This window comes from Hemiscyllium ocellatum, chromosome 47 (assembly GCF_020745735.1).
Source record: "Hemiscyllium ocellatum isolate sHemOce1 chromosome 47, sHemOce1.pat.X.cur, whole genome shotgun sequence".
Taxonomy (NCBI): Eukaryota; Metazoa; Chordata; class Chondrichthyes; order Orectolobiformes; family Hemiscylliidae; genus Hemiscyllium; species Hemiscyllium ocellatum.
The window spans coordinates 22,389,067-22,416,135 of record NC_083447.1 but is presented as its reverse complement, the minus strand read 5'-3'; the positions used below and the strand labels follow the sequence as shown (position 1 = coordinate 22,416,135).

The 27,069-nt window shown below is 42.5% G+C and overlaps 1 protein-coding gene across 1 annotated transcript in view; it reads right to left on the bottom strand.

Moving 5' to 3' along the window:
* Positions 1-13,459: 13,459 nt before the first annotated feature.
* LOC132836669 (tyrosine-protein kinase receptor UFO) overlaps positions 13,460-27,069 on the bottom strand; it is a 215,348-nt gene continuing 201,738 nt past the window's right edge. Inside the window, exons 19-20 of the mRNA XM_060856058.1 lie at positions 20,749-20,885; positions 13,460-19,025 (exon numbers count right to left, since the gene is read on the bottom strand). Of these exons, the coding sequence (XP_060712041.1) occupies positions 18,605-19,025; positions 20,749-20,885 (558 nt within the window). The 3' untranslated portion in view covers positions 13,460-18,604. The remainder of the gene's footprint in view (positions 19,026-20,748; positions 20,886-27,069) is intronic.

Sequence of the window (27,069 nt, the reverse complement as noted above, 5' to 3'; positions counted from 1 at the left end):
CAAAGTATTCTTTTCTAGATGATTATAAATCTGATCTCTTATAACCTTTTCCAACATTTTACTAAGGCTCACTGGTCTATAATTACCAGGATTGTCTCTACTCCCCTTCTTGAACAGGGGAACCACATTTGCTATCCTCCAGTCTTCTGGCACTATTCCTGTAGATATCGAGGACATAAAAATCAAGGCCAATGGCTCAGCAATCTCCTCCCTGGCTTCCCTGAGGATCCTAGGATAAATCCCATCCGGCCGAGGGGACTTATCTATTTTCACACTCTGCAGGATTTCTAATACCTCTTCCTTGTGAACCTCAGTCACACCTAGTCTAGTAGCCTGTATCTCAGTAATCTCCTCCACAACATTGCCGTTTACTAGAGTGAATACTGTTGAAAAATATTCATTTAGTGCTTCCCCTATCCTCTGAGTCCACACACAACTTCCTTGATTGGCCCTAATCTTACTCTCGTCATTCTTTTATTCCTTAAATTCCTACAGAAAGCCTTAGGGTTTACCCTGATCCTATCCGCCAACAACTTCTCATGTCTCATAGAACATAGAACATAGAACATAGAAGGATACAGCGCAGTACAGGCCCTTCGGCCCTCGATGTTGCGCCGACCGAGTCCTACCTAACCTATACTAGCCCAATAACTTCCAAATGCCTATCCAATGCCCGCTTAAATGAACATAAAGAAGGAGAGTTCACCACTGATACGGGCAGGGCATTCCATGAACTCACAACCCGCTGTGTGAAGAATCTACCCCTAACATCTGTCCTATACCTACCACCCCTTAATTTAAAGCTATGTCCCCTAGTAACACCTGACTCCATTAGCGGTAAAAGGTTCTTAGTATCTACCCTATCTAAACCCCTAATCATCTTATACACTTCTATCAGATCTCCCCTAAACCTTCTCTTCTCCAATGAGAACAGCCCCAAGTGCCTCAGCCTTTCCTCATAAGATTTTCCTACCATTCCAGGCAACATCCTGGTAAACCTCCTCTGCACTCGTTCTAAAGCTTCCACATCCTTCCTATAGTATGGCGACCAAAACTGCACACAATACTCCAGATGAGGCCTCACCAGAGTCTTATACAACTGCAACATGACCTCAGGACTCCGGAACTCAATTCCTCTGCCAATAAAGCCCAGTACACCATATGCCTTCCTCACAGCACTATTTACCTGGGTGGCAACTTTCAGAGATCTGTGTACATAGACACCAAGATCCCTCTGCTCATCCACACTACCAAGTAGCCTACCATTAGCCCAGTAATCCATCATCTTGTTATTCCTACCAAAGTGAACGACTTCGCACTTAGCTACATTGAATTCCATTTGCCACATTTCCGCCCAGCTCTGCAACTTATCTATATCCCGCTGTAACCTACCACTTCCTTCCTCACTATCCACAACTCCACCGACTTTCGTGTCATCCGCAAACTTGCTTACCCAGCTTTCAAGTCCTTCCTCTAGATCATTTATAAAGATAACAAAAAGCAATGGTCCCAAAACAGATCCTTGTGGTACACCGCTAGTAACTGCTCTCCAAGATGAACATAATCCATCAACTACTACCCTCTGTCTCCTTCCAGCCAGCCAATTCCTAATCCAAACCTCTAATGTATCCTCAATGCCATACCTCCGAAGTTTTAGCATTAGCCTACCATGGGGAACCTTATCGAACGCCTTACTAAAATCCATATACACAACATCTACTGCTTTACCCTCATCCACTTCCATAGTCACCTTCTCAAAGAACTCAATAAGGTTTGTGAGGCACGACCTGCCCTTCACAAAACCATGCTGGCTATCCCTGATCACGTTATTCCTACCCAGATGTTCATAAATCTTATCCCTTACCATTCTCTCTAAGACTTTGCCCACCACTGAAGTCAGACTCACTGGCCTATAGTTACTAGGGCTATCCCTACTCCCTTTCTTGAACAATGGGACCACATTCGCTATCCTCCAGTCCTCTGGTACTATTCCCGTTGACAATGACGACATAAAAATCCAGGCCAATGGCTCTGCTATCTCCTCCCTAGCTTCCCATAGGATCCTGGGGTAAATGCCATCAGGCCCAGGAGACTTATCTATATTCATCCTTTCCAATATTCCCAAAACCTCTTCCCTGCATATTTCCAGGGCATCCATTCTAATTATTTGTGATTCCATATTCACATCAGCAACAGTGTCCTGTTCCTGAGTGAATACTGATGAAAAGTACTGATTTAATGTCTCTCCAATCTCCTCCGCCTCCACACACAACTTCCCACTACTATCCTTGACGGGACCGATACCTACCCTAGTCATCCTTTTATTCTTGACATACCTATAGAAAGCCTTTGGGTTTTCCCTAATCCTACCAGCTAAAGACTTTTCATGTCCCCTTCTCGCTTTTCTTAGCTCCCTCTTTAGCTCCTTCCTGGCTACCTTATAACTCTCAATCGCCCCTACTGAACCTTCACGCCTCATCTTTACATATGCCGCCTTCTTCCCTTTCACAAGGGACTCCAATTCCTTACTAAACCACGGCTGCCTCACAAGGCCCTTTACACCATGCCTGACTGGTACATACCTATCGAGGACACGCAGTAGCTGCTCCTTGAACAATCTCCACATCTCATTAGTGTTCTTCTCTTGAAGCCTGTTTTTCCAATCCACACAACCTAAGCCATGCCTCACTGCATCATAATTTCCCTGCCCCCAGCTATAGCTCTTGCCCTGCGGCGCATGATTATCCCTCTCCATCACTAAAGTAAAAGTCACCGAGTTGTGGTCACTGTCCCCGAAGTGCTCACCTACCTCCAAGTCTAACACCTGGCCTGGTTCATTACCTAGAACCAAATCCAATATAGCCTCCCCTCTTGTTGGCCTGTCGACATATTGTGTCAGGAAACCCTCCTGCACACATTGTACAAACACCGACCCATCTAATGAACTCGAGCTATAGCTCTCCCAGTCAATATCTGGGAAGTTAAAGTCCCCCATAACAACCACCCTGCTACCTTCACTCTTTTCCTGAATCATCCTCGCAATATTATCCTCTACTTCTCTAGGACTATTAGGAGGCCTGTAGAAAACACCTAACAGGGTGACCTCACCTTTCCTATTTCTAACCTCAGCCCAAACTACCTCAGATGGCAAGTCCTCTTCCATCGTCCATTCCACTGCTGTGATACTGTCTTTGACAAGTAATGCCACGCCTCCCCCTTTTTTACCCCCATGTCTGATCCTACTAAAACATTTGAACCCTGGAACGTGCAACAGCCATTCTTGTCCCTGTTCTACCCACGTCTCCTCCTGGCTCTTTTGAGCTCTCTCTTTAGGTCTTTCCTGGCTACCTTGTAACCCTCAAGCGCCCTAACTGAGCCTTCACATCTCATCTTAACATAAGCCTTCTTCTTCCTCTTGACCAGAAATTCCACTTCCCTCGTAAACCATTGCTTCAGCTTCCTCCCTTCCTGACAGGTGCATACTTATCTAGGACACACAGTAACTTTTCCTTGAATAAGCTCCACATTTCTAATGTGCCTCCCCTGCAGTTTCCTTCCCCATCCTATGCTTCCTAAATCTTCCCTAATTGCATTGTAATTGCCTTTCCCCCAGCTGTAACTCTTGTCCAGTGGTATACACCTAACCCTTTCTATCCCTAAAGTAAACATAAAAGAATTGTGGTCACTATCACCAAAGTGCTCACTTGCTTCTAAATCTAACACCTGGCTGGGCTCTTTAACCAGTACATCTAATTCGGCTTCACCCCTTGTTGGCCTGTCTACATACTGAGTCAGGAAGCCCTCCTGCATACACTGGACAAAAACTGACCCACCTATAGTACTCGTAGCATAGTGTTCCCAGTAAATATTTGGAAAGTTGAAGTTCCCCATGACAACTACTCTGTCTCTCTCACTTCTATCGAGAATCATCTTTGCTATCCTTTTCTCTACATCTCTGGAACTATTCGGAAGCCTATAGAAAACTCCCAACAGGGTGACCTCTCCTTTCCTGGTTCTAACTTCAGCCCATACTACCTCAGTTGATGAGTCCCCAAATATCCTTTCCGCAACTGTAATACTGTCCTTGACCGACAATGCCACACCTTCCCCTCTTTTACCATCTCCTCTGTTCTTACTGAAACATCTAAATCCTGGAACCTGCAACATCCATTCCTGTCCCTGCTCTAACCATGTCTCCGAAATGTGCACAACATTGAAGTCTTAGGTACGAACCCATGCTGCAGGTTCACCCACCTTATTCCGGATGCTCCTGGTATTGAAGTAGACACACTTCAAATCAACTTCTTGCTTGCCGGTGCCATCTTGTGTCCCTGAAACTTGATTTTGGACCGCCCTACTCTCAACCTTTTCTATATTCGAACTACAATTTTGGTCCCCATTCCACTGCTGGCTTAGTTTAAATCCACCCCAATAGCTTTAGCGAATTTCTCCCACCCCCCCCGGATATTGGTACCCCTCTGGTTCAGATGAAGACCATCCCACTTGTAGAGGTCCCACCTACCCCAGAAAGAGCCCCAATTATCCAAGAATCCAAAACCCTCCCTCCTGCACCATCCCTGTAGCCACGTGTTCAACTCGTCTCTCTCCCTCTTCCTCACCTCACTAGCACATGGCACCGGAGCAAACCAGAGACAACAACTCTGTTCGTCCCAGCTCTAAGTTTCCATCCTAGCTCCCTGAATTTCTGCCTTAAATCCCCATCTCTTTTCCTACATATATCATTGGTGCCTATGTGGACCACAACTTGGGGCTGCTCCCCCTCCCCCTTAAGGATCCCAAAAACATGATCAGAGTCATCACAAACCCTGGCACCTGGGAGGCAACACACCAACTGTGAGTCTCTCTCGTCTCCACAAAACGAGACCCCCTATCTGTCCCCCTAACTTTGGAGTCCCCAATGACTACTACTCTGCTCCTCTTCCCCTTTCCCTTCTGAGCAGCAGGGACACTCTGTGCCAGAGCCCTGTACCCCACTGCTTTCCCCTGGTAAGTCGTCTTTCTATCCTTCCTATTGCATTTGTACTCTGGGAGCATTAAACTGCCAGCCCTGCCAATCCCTGATCCATGTGTCTGTAATTGCTATGATATCACAGTCTTGTGTTCCCAACCATGCCCTGAGCTCATCTGCCTTACCAGATAGGCCTCTTGCATTGAAGAGGTTGAACAGTTCATCACATTCACCAACACATTCCACCCTGACCTTAAATTCACTGGACCATCTCTGACACCTCTCTCCCCTTTCTGGACCTCTCAATTTCCATCAATGGTGACTCACTCAACACTGACATTTTTTACGAACCCACTGACTCCTACAGCTACCTGCATGATACTTCCTCCCACCCTGCCTCCTTATTCCCAATTCCTAACTCCTCCGCCTCTTCCACATCTGCTCCTGGGAAGACAAGCTCCACCGCAGAACACACCACATGGCCTCCACCTATAAAGACTGAATGGTTAATGATGCCCTCCAGTTTATCTCATCCATGTCCCACACCTCTGCCCTCGAACCCCACCGCAACAAGGACAGAACCCCCCCACCCCCACCCCCACCCCCAACCCCAGTCCTCACCTTCCACCCCACCATTTCCGCCACCTACAAATAGACCCCACCGCCAGAGATATATTTTCCTCCCCACCTCTATCTGCTTTCTGTAAAGACCGTTCCCTCCGCAACTACCTCATCAGGTCCGCACCCACCATCCCACACTGCCCTCCCACCACCTTCCCCTGCCACCACAGGAATTGCAAAACTTGCACCCACACCTCCCTCCTCACCTGTGGTAGCTGTTTGTAATCATATTCTAATGTAGCTTTGTTTGTGGATGTTGGGATGGCTGCTTCTGTAGTTCAATATTTGGTCTGTATGTGTTGATTTCCTGTAGACGCTGGTTTGAAGTTCCCAATTGGCTGTTCATTCTACTGCAACATCTAGGAATGACAGTTTGTTGTTTTCCTCCTCAGTGAATTTTATGTCAGTAAGGGTATTATTGATGGTCTTGAAGGTTTCCTCTAATTTGTTTCATTTAGTGATGACCAAGGTGTCATCCACAGAGTGGACCCAAAGTTTGGATTGGATGGTTGGCCGAGATGTTTGTTTGAGTCTCTGCATTACTGTCTCTGCTAAGTACCCTGATATTGGAGATCCCCATGGGTGTTCCGTTGGTTTGTCTGTAGGTTTTGTTATTGAAAGTGAAGTGGGTGATAAGGCATAGGTCCATTAGTTTGATGATACTGTCCTTGCTGATGAAGTTGGTGGTGTCTGGTGTATGTGTCTTTGGCCTTTGGATTGACATGGACAAGGCACATTGACTTGGACCCCATTTACCACCCCCTGAGAAAAAGAACAGGAAATGACATCACCATAGGAAATGATGTCACCACAGAAAATGACATCACTAACCAAAGGAAACTCAAACGTATAATAGAAAGTTGGCTACACCACCAGTGCTTCATTCGGAGGCTAACTGAAGGTGTTACCTAGTATCGTGACAAAGCACCTGAAAACGAACCTTCCAGCTCAATGAGCAAACATACATCCAGAACCTCAACCTAAGCTATAAATCTTCTCAAAACTTGTTATTATCTCAGAGTACACTGGGATTTGGATCAGATGGGTCAATGGGCCGAGGAGTGGTGGATGGAGTTTAAAAAAGATTTATGAGGTGCGGCATTTTGGACGGATTTACACACTTGGTTGGATCTTGTGGAGTGTTGCTGAACAAAGAGACCTTGGAGTGTAGGCTAATAGTTCCTTGCAAGTGGAGATGCAGGTAATGAAGAAGGTGTTTGGTATGCTTTCTTTTATTGGTGTGTAGGAGTTGGGGGAGTCATGTTGAAGCTGTACAGGACATTGATTAGGTCACTTTTGGAATAATGTGTGCAATTCTGGTCTCTCTGCTATATATGTGAAACTTGAAAGGGTTCGGAATGGATGTAGAAGGATGTTGACAGGGCTGGAGGATTTGAGCTATAGGAAGAGATTATATAGGTTGGGGTTATTTTCCCTGGAGTGTTGGAGGCTGAGAGGTGACCTTATAGAGGTTAACAAAATCATGAGAGGCATGGATTGGATAAATGAACTGAAAGTCTTTTCCCAAGGGTGGGGGAGTCCAAAACTAAAGGAAATAGTTTTAAGGGGAAAGATTTGAAAGGGACGCAAAGGGTCAAATTTCTCACACAGAGAGTTGGGTGTGTATGGAATGAGTTGCCAGAGGAAGTGGTGGAGGCTGTTACAATTGCAACACTTAAAAGGTCTGAGTGGGTATATATGAACAGGAAGGTTTAGAAAGCAATGGGACAAATGGGACTAGATTAATTTAGGATATCTGATCAGCATGAATGAATTGGATCGAAGGGTCTGTTTCTGTGCTGTACATCTCTATGCCTCTCTAAGTCCACACTGACTCTACAAAGAGCATCCCACCCAGACTCTCACCATCTCTGTGGCTCTGCATTTCCCATGGCTAATCCATCTAATCTACACATCCCAGGACACTATGGGCAGTTTAACATGGCCAAACCACCTGTGGAGGAAGCCAAATATGAATATGAGAACTCCACACAGAAAGTCGCCTGAGACTAGAATGAAACCTGAGTACCCAACGTTGTGAGGCACGCAACCAGAAAGTGGCTAGGCATACCATAACCAGGAGGGACACAGTAACTGGCAGGTACACAGTAACCAAGAGATGGTATGGGACCCAGCAACTGGCAGGGTCACAGTAACCAGAATGTGGGGATGGACCCAATAACTGGCAGGGTCACAGTAACCAGAATGTGGGGATGGACCCAGTAACTGGCAGGGTCACAGTAACCATAGTGTAGGGAGGAACCCAGAAACTGAAAATGTGTTGCTGGTTAAAGCACAGCAGGTTAGGCAGCATCCAAGGAACAGGAAATTCGACGTTTCGGGCCAGAGCCCTTCATTCCTGATGAAGGGCTCTGGCCCGAAACGTCGAATTTCCTGTTCCTTGGATGCTGCCTAATCTGCTGTGCTTTAACCAGCAACACATTTTCAGCTCTGATCTCCAGCATCTGCAGACCTCACTTTTTACTCGAAGAGGAACCCAGAAACTGGCAGGGTCACAGTAACCAGAATGTGGAGATGGACCCAATAACTGGCAGGGTCACAGTAACCGGAATGTGGGGATGGACCCAATAACTGGCAGGGTCATGGTAACCATAGTGTAGGGAGGAACCCAGAAACTGGCAGGGTCACAGTAACCAGAATGTGGAGATGGACCCAATAACTGGCAGGGTCACAGTAACCGGAATGTGGGGATGGACCCAATAACTGGCAGGGTCATGGTAACCATAGTGTAGGGAGGAACCCAGAAACTGGCAGGGTCACAGTAACCAGAATGTGGAGATGGACCCAATAACTGGCAGGGTCACAGTAACCGGAATGTGGGGATGGACCCAATAACTGGCAGGGTCATGGTAACCATAGTGTAGGGAGGAACTCAGAAACTGGCAGGGTCACAGTAACCAGAATGTGGGGATGGACCCAATAACTGGCAGGGTCACAGTAACCACAATGCGGGGATGGACCCAGTAACTGGCAGGGTCACAGTAACCAGGAAGTGGGGAGGGACCCAGTAACTGGCAGGGTCACAGTAACCAGAATATGGGGATGGACCCAGTAACTGGCAGGGTCACAGCAACCATATTGTAGGGAGGGACCCAATAACTGGCAGGGTCACAGTAACCAGAATGTGGGGAGGGACCCAGTAATTGGCAGGGTCACATTAACCAGAATATGGGGATGGACCCAGTAACTGGCAGGGTCATAGTAACCAGAATGTGGGGATGGACCCAGTAACTGGCAGGGTCACAGTAACAATAATGTGGGGAGGGACCCAATAACTGATGGGGTCACAGTAACCATAATGTGGGGCGGGACCCAATAACTGGTGGGGTCACAGTAACCATAATGTGGGGTGGACCCAGTAACTGGCAGGATCACAGTAACCATATTGTAGGGAGGGACCCAATAACTGGTGGGATCACAGTAACCATAATGTGGGGAGGGACCCAATAACTGGCAGGGTCACAGTAACCAGGAGGTGCAGAGGGACAGAATAACCAAGAGGGATATAAATTGTTAAACTATTTGAATGGCTCGTCCCACTGAGTGCTATATTTTATTGACAAATACTGCTTGTTTTAAAAATGTGCCAACATTTTATTGAGGAGAAAGTGAGGTCTGCAGATGCTGGAGATCAGAGCTGAAAATGTGTTGCTGGAAAAGTACAGCAGGTCAGGCAGCATCCAAGGAGCAGGAGATTCGACGTTTCGGGCAAAAGCCCTTCTTCAGGAATGAGGAGAGTGTGGCATAAGCCCTTCTTCAGGAATGAGGAGAGTGTGCATAAGCCCATCTTCAGGAATGAGGAGAGGAATCACACTCTCCTCATTCCTGAAGAAGGGCTTATGTCCAAAACGTCGAATCTCCTGCTCTGTGGATGCTGCCTGACCTGCTGCGCTTTTCCAGCAACACATTTCCAACATTTTACTGAGCATTATTAGAAGTTTGATTGTTGCTTGTCTCACAAAGTTATACCATTTACTGACATCTACTACTAATATTAGGAAACTGCCACCATTTTGGACAAGATTGTTAAAGGCTTTGATTACCTTGTGGAAAGTTGCTGAGTTCATCAAGTTATGAACACTACTGACATACTACTGATTTTAAGAATATTCCAGCATCTTAGGGAGGAGTGTTAAAAGTTTTGATTTTTTTGTACAGGGAAATGAGTGGATTGGGTTTGTACCCTATTGGATTTTAAAAGAAAGAGAGAAAACTTCATTGGGTGGATGCAGAAAGGACTTTTTCTGCGAGAGTCCAGAACTATAAAAAATAATCTCAGAATAAGGGTACAAATTAGGAGGATTTCTTTATCTGAGAATTCATATACCAAAGAATGCTGTCGAGACCAAGTTGTTAAGTAGATTGAATTTGGAGACTGATATTTTTAATTAGTAAGGGAACTGAAGCTTGTGGGGAAAAGTAGGAAAGGTAAGAAATTGGAGTTAAAAATGATCAGATCAGCCACAATCTCAATGGTCAAACAGATTCAAAGGGCTGAATGGTCTACATTTTATGGTCATAGGTTTTAAACTAGACTGGCAAGGGGATGGGATCTAGAGTTACGGATCAGATGATGGAGTAGGTAGTGAACAGCCAGATAGAGTGTGCAGACTGTCTGAGAGGAGGAATAGGCACTTGATGGGACAAAGGTGTGGTCAGTGTGATGGGTTGAAGTGTATCTAATTTAATGCAAGAAGTATCAGGAATAAGGGTGATGAACTTCGAGCATGGTTCAGTACATGGAACTATGATGTTGTGGCCATTATGGAGACTTGGATATCAAAGGGTCAGGAATAATTGTTTGACATTCCAGGGTTTAGATGTTTCAAAAGGAGTAGGGAGGGAGGTAAAAGAGATGGGGGAATGGCATTCCAAATCAGGGATAGTATCACCACTGCAGAAAGGGAGGTTGTTGAGGAGGGTTTGTCTGCGGTGTCAGTATGGGTGGACGTCAGAAACAGAAAAGGAGCAGTCACAAAATTGGGAGTTTTCTGCAGGCTCCCCAACAGCAACAGAGATCTGGAGGAGCAGATTGGAAGGCAGACTTTGGAAAGGTGCAGAAGTAACAGAGATGTTGGCCTGGGTGACTTTAAATTTCCTAATATTGATTGGAACCTCCTTAGTTCAAATAGTTTGGATGGAGCATTTTTTTGTCAGGTGTGTCCAGGAAGGGTTCCTGACTCAGTATGGAGATAGGCCAACTAGAGGAGGTGCCATATCCTATTTGATGTTTAGCAACAAACCAGGCCAGATGTCGAATCTCTTGGTGGGAGAGCACTTTGGTGATAGTGACCACAACACCCTGACCTTTACTATAATCATGGAGAGGGAAATGAGCAGATAGTATGGGGAAGTATTTAATCGGGGGAGGGGGAATTACAATGCTATTAGGCAGAAATTGGAAACAGATGTTCTCAGGAAAATTCACGACAGAAGTGTGGAGGTTGTTTAGGAAGCACTTGCAGATAATGCTGGACAGGTTTGTCCCACTGAGGCAAAGAAGAGATGGTAGATTGAAAGAACCTTGGGTGACAAGGCATGTGGAACACCTAGTCAAGAGGAAGAAGAGAGTTTACTTAAGGTTGAGAAGGCAAGGATCAGACAGAGCTCTAGAGGGTTACAAAATAGCCAGGAAGGAACTGAAGAATGGACTTAGGAGAGATAGAAGGGGACATGAAAAAAAATTGGGAGTAGGATTAAGGAAAACCCTAAGGCATTCTACACTTAGGTGAGAAACAAGATAATCACCAGAATGAAGGTAGGGCCAATCAGTGATAGTGGAGGGAACTTGTGCCTGAGAGGGATCTTAATCCTTCTGAGGACAGCGTGAAACAAACTGATATGCTTGAACAGGTTGACGTTAAGAAGGAAGATGTGCTGAAAATTTTGAAACTCATTAGGCCAGTTGGACTATACCAAGGTTAATGCAGGAAGCAAGGGAAGAGATTGCTGCACCTTTGGCGATGATCTTTGTGTCCTCATTGTTCACTGTGCCAGATGATTGGAGAGTGGCAAATGTTTTTCTCTTGTTCAAGAAAGGAAATAGGGATAATCCTGGGAATTACAGACCAGTCAGTCTCACGTCTATGGTGGGTCAAGTATTAGAGAGGATTCTGAGAAACACAATTTATAATTACTTGGAAAACCATTGTTTGATTAGAGATAGTCTGCATGGCTTTATGAGAGGCAAGTCATGCCTCACAAACTTTATTGAATTCCTTGAGGATGTGACAAAACCCATTGAAGGTAGAGTGGATGAGGTGTACTTGTATTTTAGCAAGACATTTGATAAGGTTCCCCATGGTAGGCTCATTCAGAAAGTGAGAAGGAATTTTGGCTATCTGGATACAGAATTGGCTGACCCATAGAAGACAGAGGGTGGTGGTAGATGGAAAGTATTCAGCCTGAAGCTTGTGACCAGTGGTGTTCTGCAGGGAGTGTTTCTGGGACCTTTGCACTTTGTGATTTTGATAAATGACCTGGGTGAGGGAGTGGAAGGGTGGGTTTGTAAGTTTTCTGATGACACAAAGTTTCGTGGAGTGATGGATGTGGAGGACTGTTGCTGGTTGCAATGGGACATTGACAAGATGCTGAATTGGGTTGATAAGTGGCAGATGGAGTTCATCTTGGAAAAGTGTTAAATGATTCACATTGGAAGGTCAAATTTGAATGCAGAATACAGGGTTAAAGGCAAGATTCGTGGCAGTGTGGATTTGCAGAGGGATCTTGGGGTCCATGTCCATAGATCCCTCAAAGTTGCCACTCAAGTTGATAAGGTTGTAAGGAGGCCTATGGTATCTTGGCTTTCATTACGGGGGGATTGAGTTTAAGAATTGTAAGGTTATGCTGCAGCTCTATGGAGCCCTGGTTAGACCATACTTGGAATATTGTATTCAGTTCTGGTCGCCTCATTATATGAAGGATATGGAAGCTTTAGAGAGGGTGCAAAGTAAATTTACCAGGATGCTGCCTGGACTGGAGGACATGTCTTATGAAGAAAGGTTGAGGGAGCTAGGGCTTTTCTCATTGGGGCGAAGAAGAATGAGTGGTGACTTGATAAAGGTGTACAAGATGATGAGAGGCATAGATAGAGGGGACAGCCAAGACTTTTTCCCAGGGTGGAAATGTCTGTCATGAGGAGGCATAATTTTAAGGTGATTGGAGGAACATTTGAGGAGATGTCAGAGTTAGATTCTTTACACAGAAAATAGTGGGTGCAGGGAATGCACTGGCAGTGGTGGTAGCAGACAGATACATATGGGGCAGTTGATCAACTCTTAGATAGGCACGTGGAAGTTAGTACAATGAAGGGTACATGGTTAGTCTGATCGTAGAGTAGGATAAAAGGCTCAAGGGCCTATATTGTGCTGTACTGTTTTATGTCCTATGTTTATGGTCTAAAAATCATTTAAGAAAATGTTTTACTTTTCATGCAATTGTAATGCTGCTTGACTTGGTCAAATGCGTAATTGCTTGTGTTACTGCAAGGGAAGACTATTTAAGATAAATTGCTAAAGAATCAGAGGGGTGTTTAGGAGAATGTTAACCGTGCAAATTTAGATCTGGAATGTGTGACTTGAAAAGGCGAGGGGAGGGAGGCAACAGGTGGCAACTTTTAAAAATAAACTGGATAAATGCCTGAAAATTTGATATTTAAACAGCTGCAAAAGGGGAAATGTGAAGAATTGAATTAGCTTTATAGTCACATACTCAAATTTTTGAGTCCGGTACTGTGAAAAGCTTTTTCAGAGCTCGGAGCTCTACATTCGATCGAGTGGCCGCCTCGTGGCCAGTAATTTGAATTACACTTTGAGTCTGTTCAATTCCAGCGATATTTACACATTGGAATGCAATAAAACAAGATTTATTTCATTAAAAAAAAGCAACTCAGATACAGATCAGCATGTGCAACATGAAGGGGCTAGAATTAATTACAGTTTGTATCAAAGTATATACATTGATATTTTAACAAAATCTTCGCAAAACTTATGTAAGAAAGCGACCTCCCTTAAAACGTCACAAATGAACGAGAAGGATTTCGAGCAAGTTAACAATCAGCTGGGCTATGCTGTGGACAGGTGGGGAACACTGTGTGTGGATTCAATTTGCAGCCAGTTTCTCTAAACTTTAAAAATCCACCGCTTATGCTACCTTACATGAAGGATTTACTCAGGAGAAAATAGAGCTTCATGAAGACCAGGCTTGTCAAGAAAAGGGGAACTTCTTTGGAAGTACAAAGTGAAACATGAAATCAATGCTGAAGCATGTCGTGTCACCGGCTGAACATTGCCAGGCCTTAAGGTTCTACTGATGTGAAAAGCAAGAACTTCTATTAGATAAATTCCTATAAGTAATATTAGAAAGTGGGAATTGACAAAATTCCCAAAACTGTCGAAAACGAATTACTCCTCAAAAGGCACTTCGACCTCAGACTTCATCCAACTGCAAGCCCACAAGTCCCTCAATCCGAAATAATTGTTTAAAATGAAGCTTGCTAACCCTGAAATGAGGAACGGTGGGTTTTCCGTTAAAATTATCCCAGCTCAGCTGTAACTCAGGATGCAGGATTAAACTGGAGCTCGGTGCAGCACAGTACCCACGTCCTTTTTATCAACAGGGGAGTTAACCTCCAACTCAGTCTGTATCTCAAACCTGAAGTGGACAAACATTTGTGGACTATACATCCTTGTCACATCTCCAAAGAATGTCTGTCATGTTTTAAAAAGTGGAATGTGCCACTACAAGTGTAGGTGAAGTGAATAGAATTGATGTATTTAAGGTGAAATTTGCTAAGCACATGAGGCAGATAGGAATAATATGTTCATACTTTAAGATGATTTGAGTTGCACCCTAAAGCAGGCGGGTTGTCTTTACAGGGAATAACTAAAACAAGTTATGGATCACCAACTCAATGTAAAGTAGATGTAAAGTAAATGTAAAGTCAATGTAAACTCAATGGGTATGCTGAACCCAAATTTCAATTTCACTACATAGAAACATCAAATGTTGATTATTTTATGGAGAAGTTCTATTTTCTACTTGCTGAGAGTGCCTGAGAAGCTGTGTTAATTAGGGTTTGTATTTTTGCATCAATCATGCATCAAAATGAAGAGCATTTGTGTCCAATGCAACAATTCTCAGAACAACACAATTAGAAGCAGTTTGACAGAAAATAAATGACCATCTCTTGTGAAACGAAGCTCCTGTCACCTGAAAAGTTAATGAGGAAATTTTCCCTCCTTCAGCTTTCTCTACTCATCAGGAAATTGGAATTTATCAGATGCCAACCCTCCAAGATTCCCTTGGAATCTCCAGATTTGAAGATTAATCTCCAACACATAGCAGAGAAGCAGGAGAGAAGGCTCAACATAGCAAGAAAAATAAAATCATTCAATACTTTATATCATAGTGATAAAAATGTTGGATCATTGTGAAAGCTCATTTAATTGCGGTCAACAATATTCCAATGAAATATGAAGAGTCTGATTGCTTTTCAGTGGCCTGAGAATGATCATCCAAAATGTTTGACAATAGTGGTAATGTGAGGCCAGGTCTGATGATAAAGTGACAGGATAAAGACTGCAGGAATACACCCAGCCAGAATTGGCAACTGAACGTCAGCCTTAATGTTTCAAATCATTCATTTTAATGAACCAAGACTCTCAGGCTAAAATGTTTATGTTCTGAAATGCTCCCCAGTAAGGCTGCTCAAGTAGAATATTTTGCTTCAAGTAAATTATGGTAAAGTCAACAGAAGCATCTGCAATGTTATAAACTCTAATGAATTGCCGTACCAAAGTTGTGCTCTTTTTAGTCTGAGAATTTAATTTAATACAAACTCCTACTCCAGATTAGGATTTTCTTTCAACAATTGTGCAAGCATTTCAATCAACCTGTTTAGATATGTTGTGATACAGCTTACACATATGCATTCTTGAAGGACTCACAGGCAGGTTTAACTTCACTGAGGGATATCAGTGAACTATTTGGATTTTTACCTCAATTTCTGCAAGCCTCCATGCTTATTACCATTTCTGACTGTGCATAAATTATGAAATTCATTAATTACCGGTTTAATACTTTGAACACAGTCTTGAACATGCTGATATTCATGTAAATAGGGAGCAGTCATTGTATAGTCCAGATCCATAACCTGGGAATTACCAGAGCAATGCCTCCAATATTGACGTTGATGGTGATGTGAATGTTGTTGCTGATATTCTTTGCATTTGAGGTCAATTCTCATTAGAGCTAACCATTTACAATGGCAATTAACCTTGGATTTAGACACAATCAATAACAAGATTATTTTAGGTTGATTTACAGTGAAGATTTTTCCAATGTATCAATGAGTGGAAGATAATATTGGCACAGTCAGTCAGTTCAGCTGAGATCATAAATAATCCTGGAGATTAATTGCTCAACTCACTAGGGCCTGAAGGTCTAGTCTAAATTGAGTGCAAAGCATTATGAATGATGAATGATTCTCGATTGTTGATCATTGTGGATCTCTTTTGCATATTACATTAAGAAGGTGATAGCAAATAATTCTATCTTAAACTTTAGCAAATGATTTACTCCCTTCATTGATATATGTTTGTCTTGGTGCAGGCAATTCAATGACACCCTGCACCAAGTGTATGGAAACCAAGGCTTTATAAAGAAATATGTGGCAAACAGTAAATTAATGCACAAAAGTTTAGCTTTTGTTGGGTACTCCTCTTGGGACACTTTCATAAGTATCTCAAGTCTTTCAGTGCAGCATTAACTTGACATCTAATTTTGTGGCTGAAGACAAGGCGCTCTAGTCCCATATCACAGTTGCCCACAATGAGTAGCTGCTTTACCATTTACATCTCAGATTAGAAGTTGCCAGAGGCTGTGCATAGGATTGAAGTGCACTTAGAAATGAATGTTCCATAAAATGCTGTAAACAATTCTGTTCAAATGTGCTTGCTTGTTAAGACAAATAGCCCAAGGTCCTTTGCCTATGACAGCTTTAATAGGTTGGAGTGGATGGCTCAGTCAGTTCTTTACACTGAAACAAGCTGTCATTGGTTGTCCAAAATTACTCGTTGCATCTGCTTCACTGTAATCCCTGAGGTGGATCTTGAAAATCAGAACTCGACAGGCATTCCCAGATGATTGCATCTTAATTTTGTAATAGTGCCATGGAGACAAAGCTTCCAACCTTTCTGCTATGTTACAAAGTCAATTTGCCATCCAGACGATATTATTCGTCACTCATTTATAGAGTGGACACATCTTCTTGAACCAAGATAGTGTGTAAGATTGCAAAGGTGCAGAAAGCTAACTAATATTGAAGAAATTTCCACTGATAAAAGTAGAAAGCCGCAAACCAGCACACATTTATTAGCCTAATATGTAGGCAAAAGAGGTCCAAAATAGTTTTTGACATAGGTTTATTTTTTCTGCAATTTAGTTCTGGTAGCAAAAGAGCTAGTGCATCAATTTTAGCTCTGGTACTCTTGCTGAATGACAGGGTTCAGAATCAGTGTCTGCTCAAAACTTTGCTGGTCCCAGAAAAAGATGCAAAATACTGACCCAATCATATGATCATCACATCGTTATCACTAAGCAACACCTAATGATTCATTGTGATGATTGAGAAAGTACCTCCCATAAACGAGGGTAGCCCTGTTCCAATTATACAATGGGGGCAGCTGTATTTAGATTTGCAACATAATTAAAACCAGGTGGAATCATGTCAGTGATAAGCTTAATTAGCTCATTGGCACATTTGACTTACTCTATCTGTGGGAAATTGGGGAGCAATCATACATCTTTGAGTTTAGGACCATTCAATTAGAGATGGTAACAAACTGGCTAGGAAGAGATGGGGAGTTGAATTGTAAATTAATTTTGCATTTAGCATGCTCAAATCATGGATAAATTTCAACACAATGGAGGCCATAATCTAATGGTATTATTGCTGGACTGTTAATCCAGAGACTCAGGTAATGTGTAGTACCCGGGGATCGGAGTTCAAAACCCGCCACGGCAGATGGTGGAATGTGGATTCAGTAAAAAATCTGGAATTAAGAGTCTCTTGACCATAAATGTAGATTGTCGGAAACAATCCATCTGGGTCATTAATGACATTTAGGAAAGGATACTGCCATTCTTTTGGCCTACATGTGACTCTAGGCCCATTGCAATGTGGTTGACCTCTGGACAGTTAGGGCTAGGCAATAAAGCTGGCTGAGCCAGCAATGCCCTCATCTCCTGAATGCTTTTTAAAACGTCATTTCTAATCATATCCCTGCCATATTCTTTTTAACTTGTAAATATTTTAAAAAGTAAATTCTGGAAGTGAACTTATCTCTAATTTTTTACTGTACATTTTCACATGTAATCTACAAATATTTCAGATTCCATGTGCTATTGCCATAGATACTGTGCAGTTAAACACTTCTTTTAGAAATCATGCAACTTTATTGCAACCCATATCCCCTGAATTGGTAACCCTTTGGCATTTCACCTGCATTACTTTATTTTCCATTGGGAAGCTGGGTTCAAGAGTGCACTTCTTAGCATATGCATCTCAGATCAGTGATTGCCATGATCAAAGCATCAGCATGCACAGTATTCGATATCAGCATCCAAGTACTTTTGGACTGAGGCCATTGTGATATGATATTTAGACACTGTCTCCCTCCCAACTGTGCTAGATAAAGGGATGAAAAGTGCCCGATAGAAGATAAGTAAGAGAAACTTTGAAATTCATGGCATGCAAGAAATTGGCATGAGGGATGGGTTTGTGGTTAAATTGGTTAGCTGTTTGCACTTTTCCAACTGCTGACTTGCCTTGACTGCAGGACTGTTTTGATGTTATATGGTCAAAGTGACATTGTACATTCTTTTAACAATAACATGACTTGCAGTCAGTGTCTTTGCTTGGAGATCACTTGAGTGATTATTTGAGGCAAGGTTCCTGGAAACATGAAGTGCCCAGTATCACAGATGGCTCTGTCATTTACATTCTCTCCCACACATTTCTTCCAGCTGGAGGTCCTCTGTCGCTAAACACAGCGGCGAATTGCTACTTAAGGGTACCATTGCCATTGATCGGGTACTCTCATGAGGTGGACACAAAACATAGCGATCAACTGCATTTGACTGGTGGACATCTGCCGATGTTACCACAGGTGCCTTGGAGAACTGTGAGCATGAAGCCTTCAGACTCTCCTCAAGATCACTGCCTCCAACTGCTCCCTGTTCACAGCAACTGTTTGACCTCCCACGAGCATCCTCCATGTTGACGTAAAGAATCTCCTCTGGGTCTGAAGAGGGTGGCAGGTCTTCCACAATCTTCTCTAGTTGACAGCAGATGATCTCAAAAGTTGGCCGCTCTCTTGGGTTCAATTGCCAGCAGTAGTACATCAGCTCATACCTGACAAAAGGATGTAAAAGAAATTGAGGAGTGTCTTTGTGCATTAAACTCTCTTATAAATTTACAATCCAATCAAATATTTTAACAGCAGAGTCAAAGGGTGTTTGGTTCATTGTCCCAAAAGAATCCCCGCTAAATGACATATTTACACACTTCTGAAGTTTCTTTTTCTCAGTTGCTTTTTCCCATTCTGAAAGTTTTAATAAATTCCACTCAACACCCATTTTTAAAAACACATTCTAGGTGGTAACCATTACAATGAGAATTGTTTTTGACCTATCCAGGCAATATTAGCAAAATCAAACTTCATAATCTGTTGCAAAGCACTAGACATGTACCTTCATTGTCTTGGAGAAAGTGAGGACTGCAGATGCTGGAGATCAGCGCTTAAGAATGTGTTGCTGGAAAAGCGCAGCAGGTCAGGCAGCATCAAAGGAACAGGAGAATCGACGTTTCAGGCATAAGCCCTTCTTCAGGAATGAGGAGGATGTGCATACCCTGAAGAAGGGCTTATGCCCGAAACGTTGATTCTCTTGTTCCTTTGATGCTGCCTGACCTGCTGCGCTTTTCCAACAACACATTTTTAAGCACCTTCATTGTCTTCCCTATCTGGTGTATTATATTTTGCATTCTTGGCAATATCACTTTCCCTGTATTCTGGTTGACAGGGAGAGTTATTGATGGATGGACTGTGACAAATAATGCTCACTCAATGAGATGGGAAGAAATGGGATGGCATCCAGTTCATGTCTTCAGTTTTTAGTAACTAACCATGATTTTGGATGTAAATTCATGGCATGACATTCTTCCTTTTCAGGTAATAAACCCATTTTCTCATGAGAAAGCTTTTTATGTCTCCAATGCTTCTTTTGCCAATCACCTTAAATCTGTGCCCCCTCAGAATCATAAAGCAGTCTGTCCGCGTACCATATCTAAGCTGACCAACAAATACTAATCCCATTTATCTGCACTTGCGAAATAGCCTATTATGCTCTAGCATTTCAAGTGCTCATCCAGGTGCTTAAATGAGAGAGTACCTCCTCTACCACATTCTCAGGCAGTATATTCCATATTTCTATGGCCTCTGGGTGATAAAGGTGTTCTCAGATCCCTTCTAAACCAATTACTCCTCACATTAAACTTATGTCCTCTCAGCTGACACATATCTACCATGGTGAAAAGACTCTCATGTCTACCCTATCAATGCATCTCAAAATTATGCCCTCTTATTATTCACCCGGGAGGGTCTGATTGAAGTATACAAAGGCAGGAGGTGGAGAGGGGATTTAAGGAAAGTGTTTTCACCCAGACTAAAATGGATTGTGCGGGAGGGTAGCAGTGCAGGTAATTTTTAAGTACTTGGTAAAGCACTTGAAATGTCATAATATTCCAGGCTGTGAACCATGTGCTGGAAAGTGGACATAATGTAGAGTTAGTGTAGTTTTGGCAGTATAGAAATACGGGCAGATGGACCTCTTCTGTGCTGCATGATTCTATAAAACATTTCACTTTGTTGGAAAAAGTTAAATCAGTAAACAAACCGATAGAACCTTTCAGAAACATTCATCTCTATTGGATACTCTAGAAAAATGAATCAAAATGAAATTGAAAGTACTACTTAATAAGTAAATTTAGGCAGATACCCATTGCAAAAGGTTTCAGAAAATCTCAGTTTAGGGAAAATAGTGACTTATCAACATTCATTCATAAAGAGATTCCTTACAGTGCATCCAGACAGTCTGGGGGCTGCTTCAGTCTGTTGCCTTGTCGGAGATAGTCATAGATCTCACTGTTTTCCACACCTGGATACGGAGTTTGCCCGCGAGTTGCAATCTCCCACATGGTGACACCATAGGACCACTGAAAGAAGGGAAGAGAACAATTTATACTATGATAGCAAACAGCTCAGAACTTTACTCACATCCCCAGGTAAGATTCTCAACTTTTCACTGTAATTCAATGGCCCTTCAAAAACTGAGACAACTCTCAGAAAGACTCTCAGAAAGTGTAGTGGGTATTAAGTGTTTGTGTTGGGAACATTGTAAAACAGATGTACACGTGAGTAACATGAGGTCAGAGTAGGAGGATACTTGTCTGGAATACAATCATGGGCCAGTGCATGGATTTCATGACTCTCTTTTGAATCTCTTCTGTTTCAAAATGCTTTCATTATATAAGACCGAAGGACTTAGAAACTGGAGTAGGCCATTTGTCCCTTTTAACCTGCTCTGCTATGGCTGATCTGTGGTAGTCTCAACTCCATTTTGTGGTGTACCCCATAACCTTTGACTCCCTTGGCTATTAAAAATATAGCTAGCTGAGCCCCTAAGTCCCAGTCTCCACTACCTTCTTCAAAACTGTCAGAGAGAAATATTCTCCTCATTACTAACGTTGAAGGGAGATTGTTCATTCTACAATTACTGTATATACTCGTGGAAAAGTTGATCTCATGTAAAAGTTGAACCTGCTATATTGCTTTATAAACCTCTTACAAAGGAAACTGCATTTTCCCATTCACCTACTTGAACAAAATCGCATTCATTTGTTTGTACTGGTAACTCTATTCATTGCTCTTTGTTTATTATATCATCCATCTGTCTGTCTGTCCATCCACTTAGCCACTTGGTTTATTACAGCATGTTTTGATTCATTCGTTCACTCAGACTCACTGAGTCTGTCTGTACTTGTGGCACATTCAAAAGTTAATATTGTTAAAAAGTTAATAATTTTAATTGTGCCATGATAAAAGTGAGATATATTAGCTACATATTAGATTACTTACAGTATGGAAACAGGCCCTTCAGCCCAACAAGTCCACACCGACCCACCGAAGCGCGGCGCACCCATACCCCTACATTTACCCCTTACCTAACACTACGGGCAATTTAGCATGGCCAATTCACCTGACCCACACATCTTTGGACTGTGGGAGGAAACCGGAGCACCCGGAGGAAACCCACGCAGACACGGGGAGAACGTGCAAACTCCACACAGTCAGTCGCCTGAGTCGGGAATTGAACCCGGGTCTCAGGCGCTATGAGGCAGCAGTGCTAACCACTGTGCCACCGTGCTGCCCACAGTTCTTTGACAAATTTGTTAATGTTGCAGAAGTTCCTAACATACGAGAGTAAGTGGGAGAGAAATGGAAGAACTTGTCAGAAAAGCCATTTACACATTCAGAATTTAATAAATATTTCATTTTAAGTTTGTTATTACACCAGGCTATGTTGAACAGTCTGATTTTTCAGGATTTCAATGAATCTTTGACATGTTAAATTTTCGTGCCGATATGTATAAATTAAATTTATCAGCAATCCCCTTCTTGTTACTTTTGCTTTTATCTGGTAATTACCTTTACCGTAATTTGTTGTGTTTTTCTTCTTTACCACGATTAGTTGTGATCAAATCGACTTCTGTTAATCGTACGGTATTTCGAACTGAAGCATGAATTTCACAGTACCTGTGTATTAGTCAATCCTATAAATTGAACCTTTAAAAGTAGTCCAAAAAATTTGACTTTTACATGAGTATATACAGTATGTCCACTAATTTTAATTTCCCTATTTAAAGGAAACATCCTACCTAATTCATGCAAGATCTTATTTTTTTTGAGAATCACCTTCTTTGAACTGCTAATGCAATTATATTTATTTCAAATAATAAGGCTGTTTGTGTGATTGGAGGCCAATGTCCAGTGATGTACCACAGGGATCAGAGCTGGGCCTGTTATTGTTTGCGCTAGATATAAACTATGTAGTTAAGCATGTGGGTGGATATGATAAATACGTTTGTGGGTGACACAAAGATTGGTTGGGTGATTGGCAGTGAGGAAGTAGCTGTCAGATTGCAGGAGGATATAAATAAATTAGTAAGATAGGATTTAACCTTGATAAGTATGAGGGTCGCACTTTGGAAAAAGTAAAAAGATAAAGGCGCACTCAATAAATGGTACGAGACTAGGAAGCTTGAAGGACTCTTGAAGTGCATGTCTTCAGATACATAAGGGTGGCAGGATGGGTTAATACAGTAATTAAGGAGGCATACGGGACACTTGTGTTTGTCAGTTGAGGCATAGATTTTAAGAGCAAGAAGGTTGTGCTGGAGTTGTACAGGACTTTGATTAGGCCTCAGTTGGAGTGCTGCACACTCTTCTGGTTTCTGCACCATAATAAGAATTTGACCACACTGAATGGAGTGCAGAGGATATGCACCAGGAGGTTTTTTCGGATTGAGCACTTTGCTTGGGAAGAGAGGCTAGATAAGCTTGGGCTGTTTTCTTTGGAACAGAGAAGGCTGACAGGGGATCTGCCTGAGGTGTATAAGATTGCGAAGGACCTGGGCAAAGTGAATAGAAAGCAGCTGCTCCCTTAGTTGAAGGGTTATGGAGTCATACAGATCTACATTACAGAAAAATTGAGTCTGCTCTACAATTTTATCATGACCAATGTGTTTGTCAATTCCATTCTCCTGCCTTCTCCCCACAACACGTGATCCCTTTACTATTCAAGAACCTATCACTCTCTTTCTTAAATGCACTCAATGACTTGGCCTCCACAGCCTTCTGCAGTAAGTTCCACAGATTCACCATCCTCTCGCTGAAGAAATTCCTCCTTATCTCAGTTCTAAAGGGTTGTCCCTGCACTCTGAGGTTGTGCCTCGGGTCCTAGTCTCTCCAATTAGTGGATGCCTGTTTTCCATGTCCACTCCAACCAGGCCTTTCAATCTTCAGTGAGATTCCCCTCATCCTTCAAAACTCCAAGTACAAACCCACAGTCCTCAATCACACTTCATTTTAAAAGCCCTTCATCCCCGAGATCATACTTGTAAATCTCCTCTGGACCCCCTCTCATGCTAGCATATTCTTCCTTAGATACAGGATCCAAACCTTCTCTCAATATTCCAAATGCGTTCTGACCAAAGCCTTAAAACAGCCTCAGCAGTACACCTCTGCACTTGTATTGTAGCCCACTTGAAATGGATGCTGTTATGGACTGGGGTAGACTCCTCAAAACATTTCAAGAATGTAGCTCAGACCCTTACTCTGATAGTTATTTTAAGCAGCTGTTATTTTAAGTGGATATTCCAGGAGAGGTGCCTCTGTTCAAACCATTTAGTTTTAAACAAAACAGAATTTATTTGCAATATTACCAAATTAAACACCAACAAAAGAGAACAGAATTCAAAATAACTTAACCTGTCCGAAAACCCAACAGGTCATCAATTTAATGCTGTTCCAGATACTTTCCCCATAAACACCCTGTGGCAAAAAGGTAAAATCAAACCCAGTGTCTTACAGGAGAGATAATACCAGCCTGAACCTGCTTCTTTGGGTTCAGCAACGTTTTCAACACTGCTCTTAAAAACCAAACCAAACCAGATGGAAGCTGAGCTGGGAGAACGGGCCACTCCCCTTTCATTGTACAAGATTTTTTAAAACGTGAAAGCCTTTTGCCTAAGGCAGCATCTGTTGGATATAATCAAACTTGTCCTAAAACCCTTCAACCCTGGACTTTTCGGAATCTGTGTCCTTTACGACCTCTCTGGGGGAAAAAAAAGCCAAGGACAACATAACCATGTTAGGGGAGCAGCATCATCACGACGCTAACATTATATTTGCCTTCCTAATTCCAACTGAACCTGCATGTTAAGAGAATTCTGAACTAACACCCCCTCGTCCCTATGTGCTTCACATTTTCAAAGCTTTTCCCCCTTTAGAAAATAGTCTATTCTTCCTACCAAAGTGCACAATCCTTCACTTTCCCACATTGTACCTGCCACTTCCCTGCCCACTCGCCTAGCTAGTTCAAGTCTTTCTGCAGCTTCCCTGCTTCCTCAACACTATCTATCCTATCTTTCTATAATCTGCAAATGTAATTGCAATGCCCTCAGTTATTTTGTCCAGATTGTTAAATAAATAACATGAATAGTTGTGGTCCCAATGCTGACCCCTGTGGATGTCTATAAGTCACTGGCTGCTATCCTGAAAAAGAGCCCTCCTGTAATCCATTATCCCCTTCACAGTTAGCAGCCCAACTGCATACCTACTGATCAATCCTCCTACACTGAGGTCTAAATCACAAAAGCAAGGGCCTCAGCCTATAGGTGGCCCATTATAGACCAACATACAATTGGAAAAACCAATTTGTGGGCGGCACGGTGGCACAGTGGTTAGCACTGCTGCCTCACAGCGCCTGAGACCCGGGTTCAATTCCCGACTCAAGCGACTGACTGTGTGGAGTTTGCACGTTCTCCCCGTGTCTGCGTGGGTTTCCTCCGGGTACTCCGGTTTCCTCCCACAGTCCAAAGATGTGCGGGTCAAGTGAATTGGCCATGCTAAATTGCCAGTAGTGTTAGGTAAGGGGTAAATGTAGGGGTATGGGTTGGTTGCGCTTCGGCAGGTCGGTGTGGACTTGTTGGGCCGAAGGGCCTATTTCCACACTGTAAGTAATCTAATCTAAAAACAGGGCATCATTTTAAGGTTTAAGGAATTTGAGGATTTTTCTTTTCACCCAAAAGGTAGTGGCGTCTGGAATGCACTGCCTGGCCAGATAAGGTCTCACTGGATAAATACAGAAAAACTTCCCTACTTTTGTGTTCTGTTCCTACTGCAATACCTCTAACATTCCATTTGCCTTCCTCATCACTTAGCATACCTGCACTCTAATTTTTGTGATTCATGCACCTAGATTCCTCTGTACCAAAAAATTTTGCAAGCCCTCTCTACTTGAGTAGCATTCTGTTTCTCTAATTGCTACTTCCTGCCAAAATGGACAAGTTCACACTTTTCTACATTATGGTCCATCTGCCAGATTTCTGCCCACTCACTCTATCTATCTACATTCATTTGCAGACTACCTATCACCTCTTTGTAACTTATTTGCTTACATACATTAGTGTTATAGGCAAATTTATTTTCCACATATTTGGTCCCTTTATTGACAGATTTTAAACAGTTGAGGCTCCTACACTGGTGTCTGTGGCACTTAAATAGTATCTTCTGTAAGCTAATACAGACAGACACACACACAAAGGTCAATGTATTATTTACTTTTGCTGTTATTAATCACTTTAAATCACACAACTGTGTCTTTATTTCTCTCCTAATAATATATTAAAACTGGTTGTGGTGGAATCCCTTTGTGCTAGGTTTGTCTATGATGATGAAATGGGCATCAAAAATGCAATCGGTTCTCTTATGGGCATGAAGAGAGAAGGGCAGATGGGAATATATTGGTAAAACTACAGTATCTTCCTAAAAGTCTGGAAACTGCATTGGAGTGGTGAAGGGACTGCACTGCAAATTTTTTCCATGACCATAAATATGCCTTACTACTGCAGCACTAGAGATTAGAGATAATACCCCAGACAGCCAAGCAGTTCCTAGAAAAGAGAGGCCAGACAAATAGCGATGTGATGACTTTAAAAGATAGTGATGTAATTAAAGGCAATTGAAGAGCCCAAATTCAGGTATTAACTGATATAAGACACAATCATAGTATGGGAAAAATACAAAGCAAGACTTCAATACTAAGTTTGAGTGCAGCAATTAAGTGTTTTAATCATCTGAACTGAGGATGCACTGGGATTGATCAGCTGAGAAAGGCCAATGTTTGCCAGCTTTCTAACAATCAGTGGCATTGCAGGTATGTACTATCACTTGATATAAAGGTGTACTTCATTAACTGAAATGGTATCAAAGTTATGTATGTGATTGATAACTGGGCAAGAACTTTAAAACCAAATAAAGGGGTTTTACACAGCTTGCCAATTAAAAAGCAAAGACCCACTCTATAATTCAATGCTTACTCCACACTGATGTATAACTCCCTACGCAATGTGCTGCTTCTTATCCTGTGCACTAACTTATGATGTAGTACTTTGTAAAATGCCTTTTGGAAATCCAAACAAACTACGTATACCAATTCCCTCTGTCCGCTGTGCATGTCACTTGAAGAAAAAGCTTTAAAATGTTAAACATGACTTCACATTGCCAAGTTAGCTCTGTTTTATCACATTTTGATTTTCTAAGTATCCACCATAACTG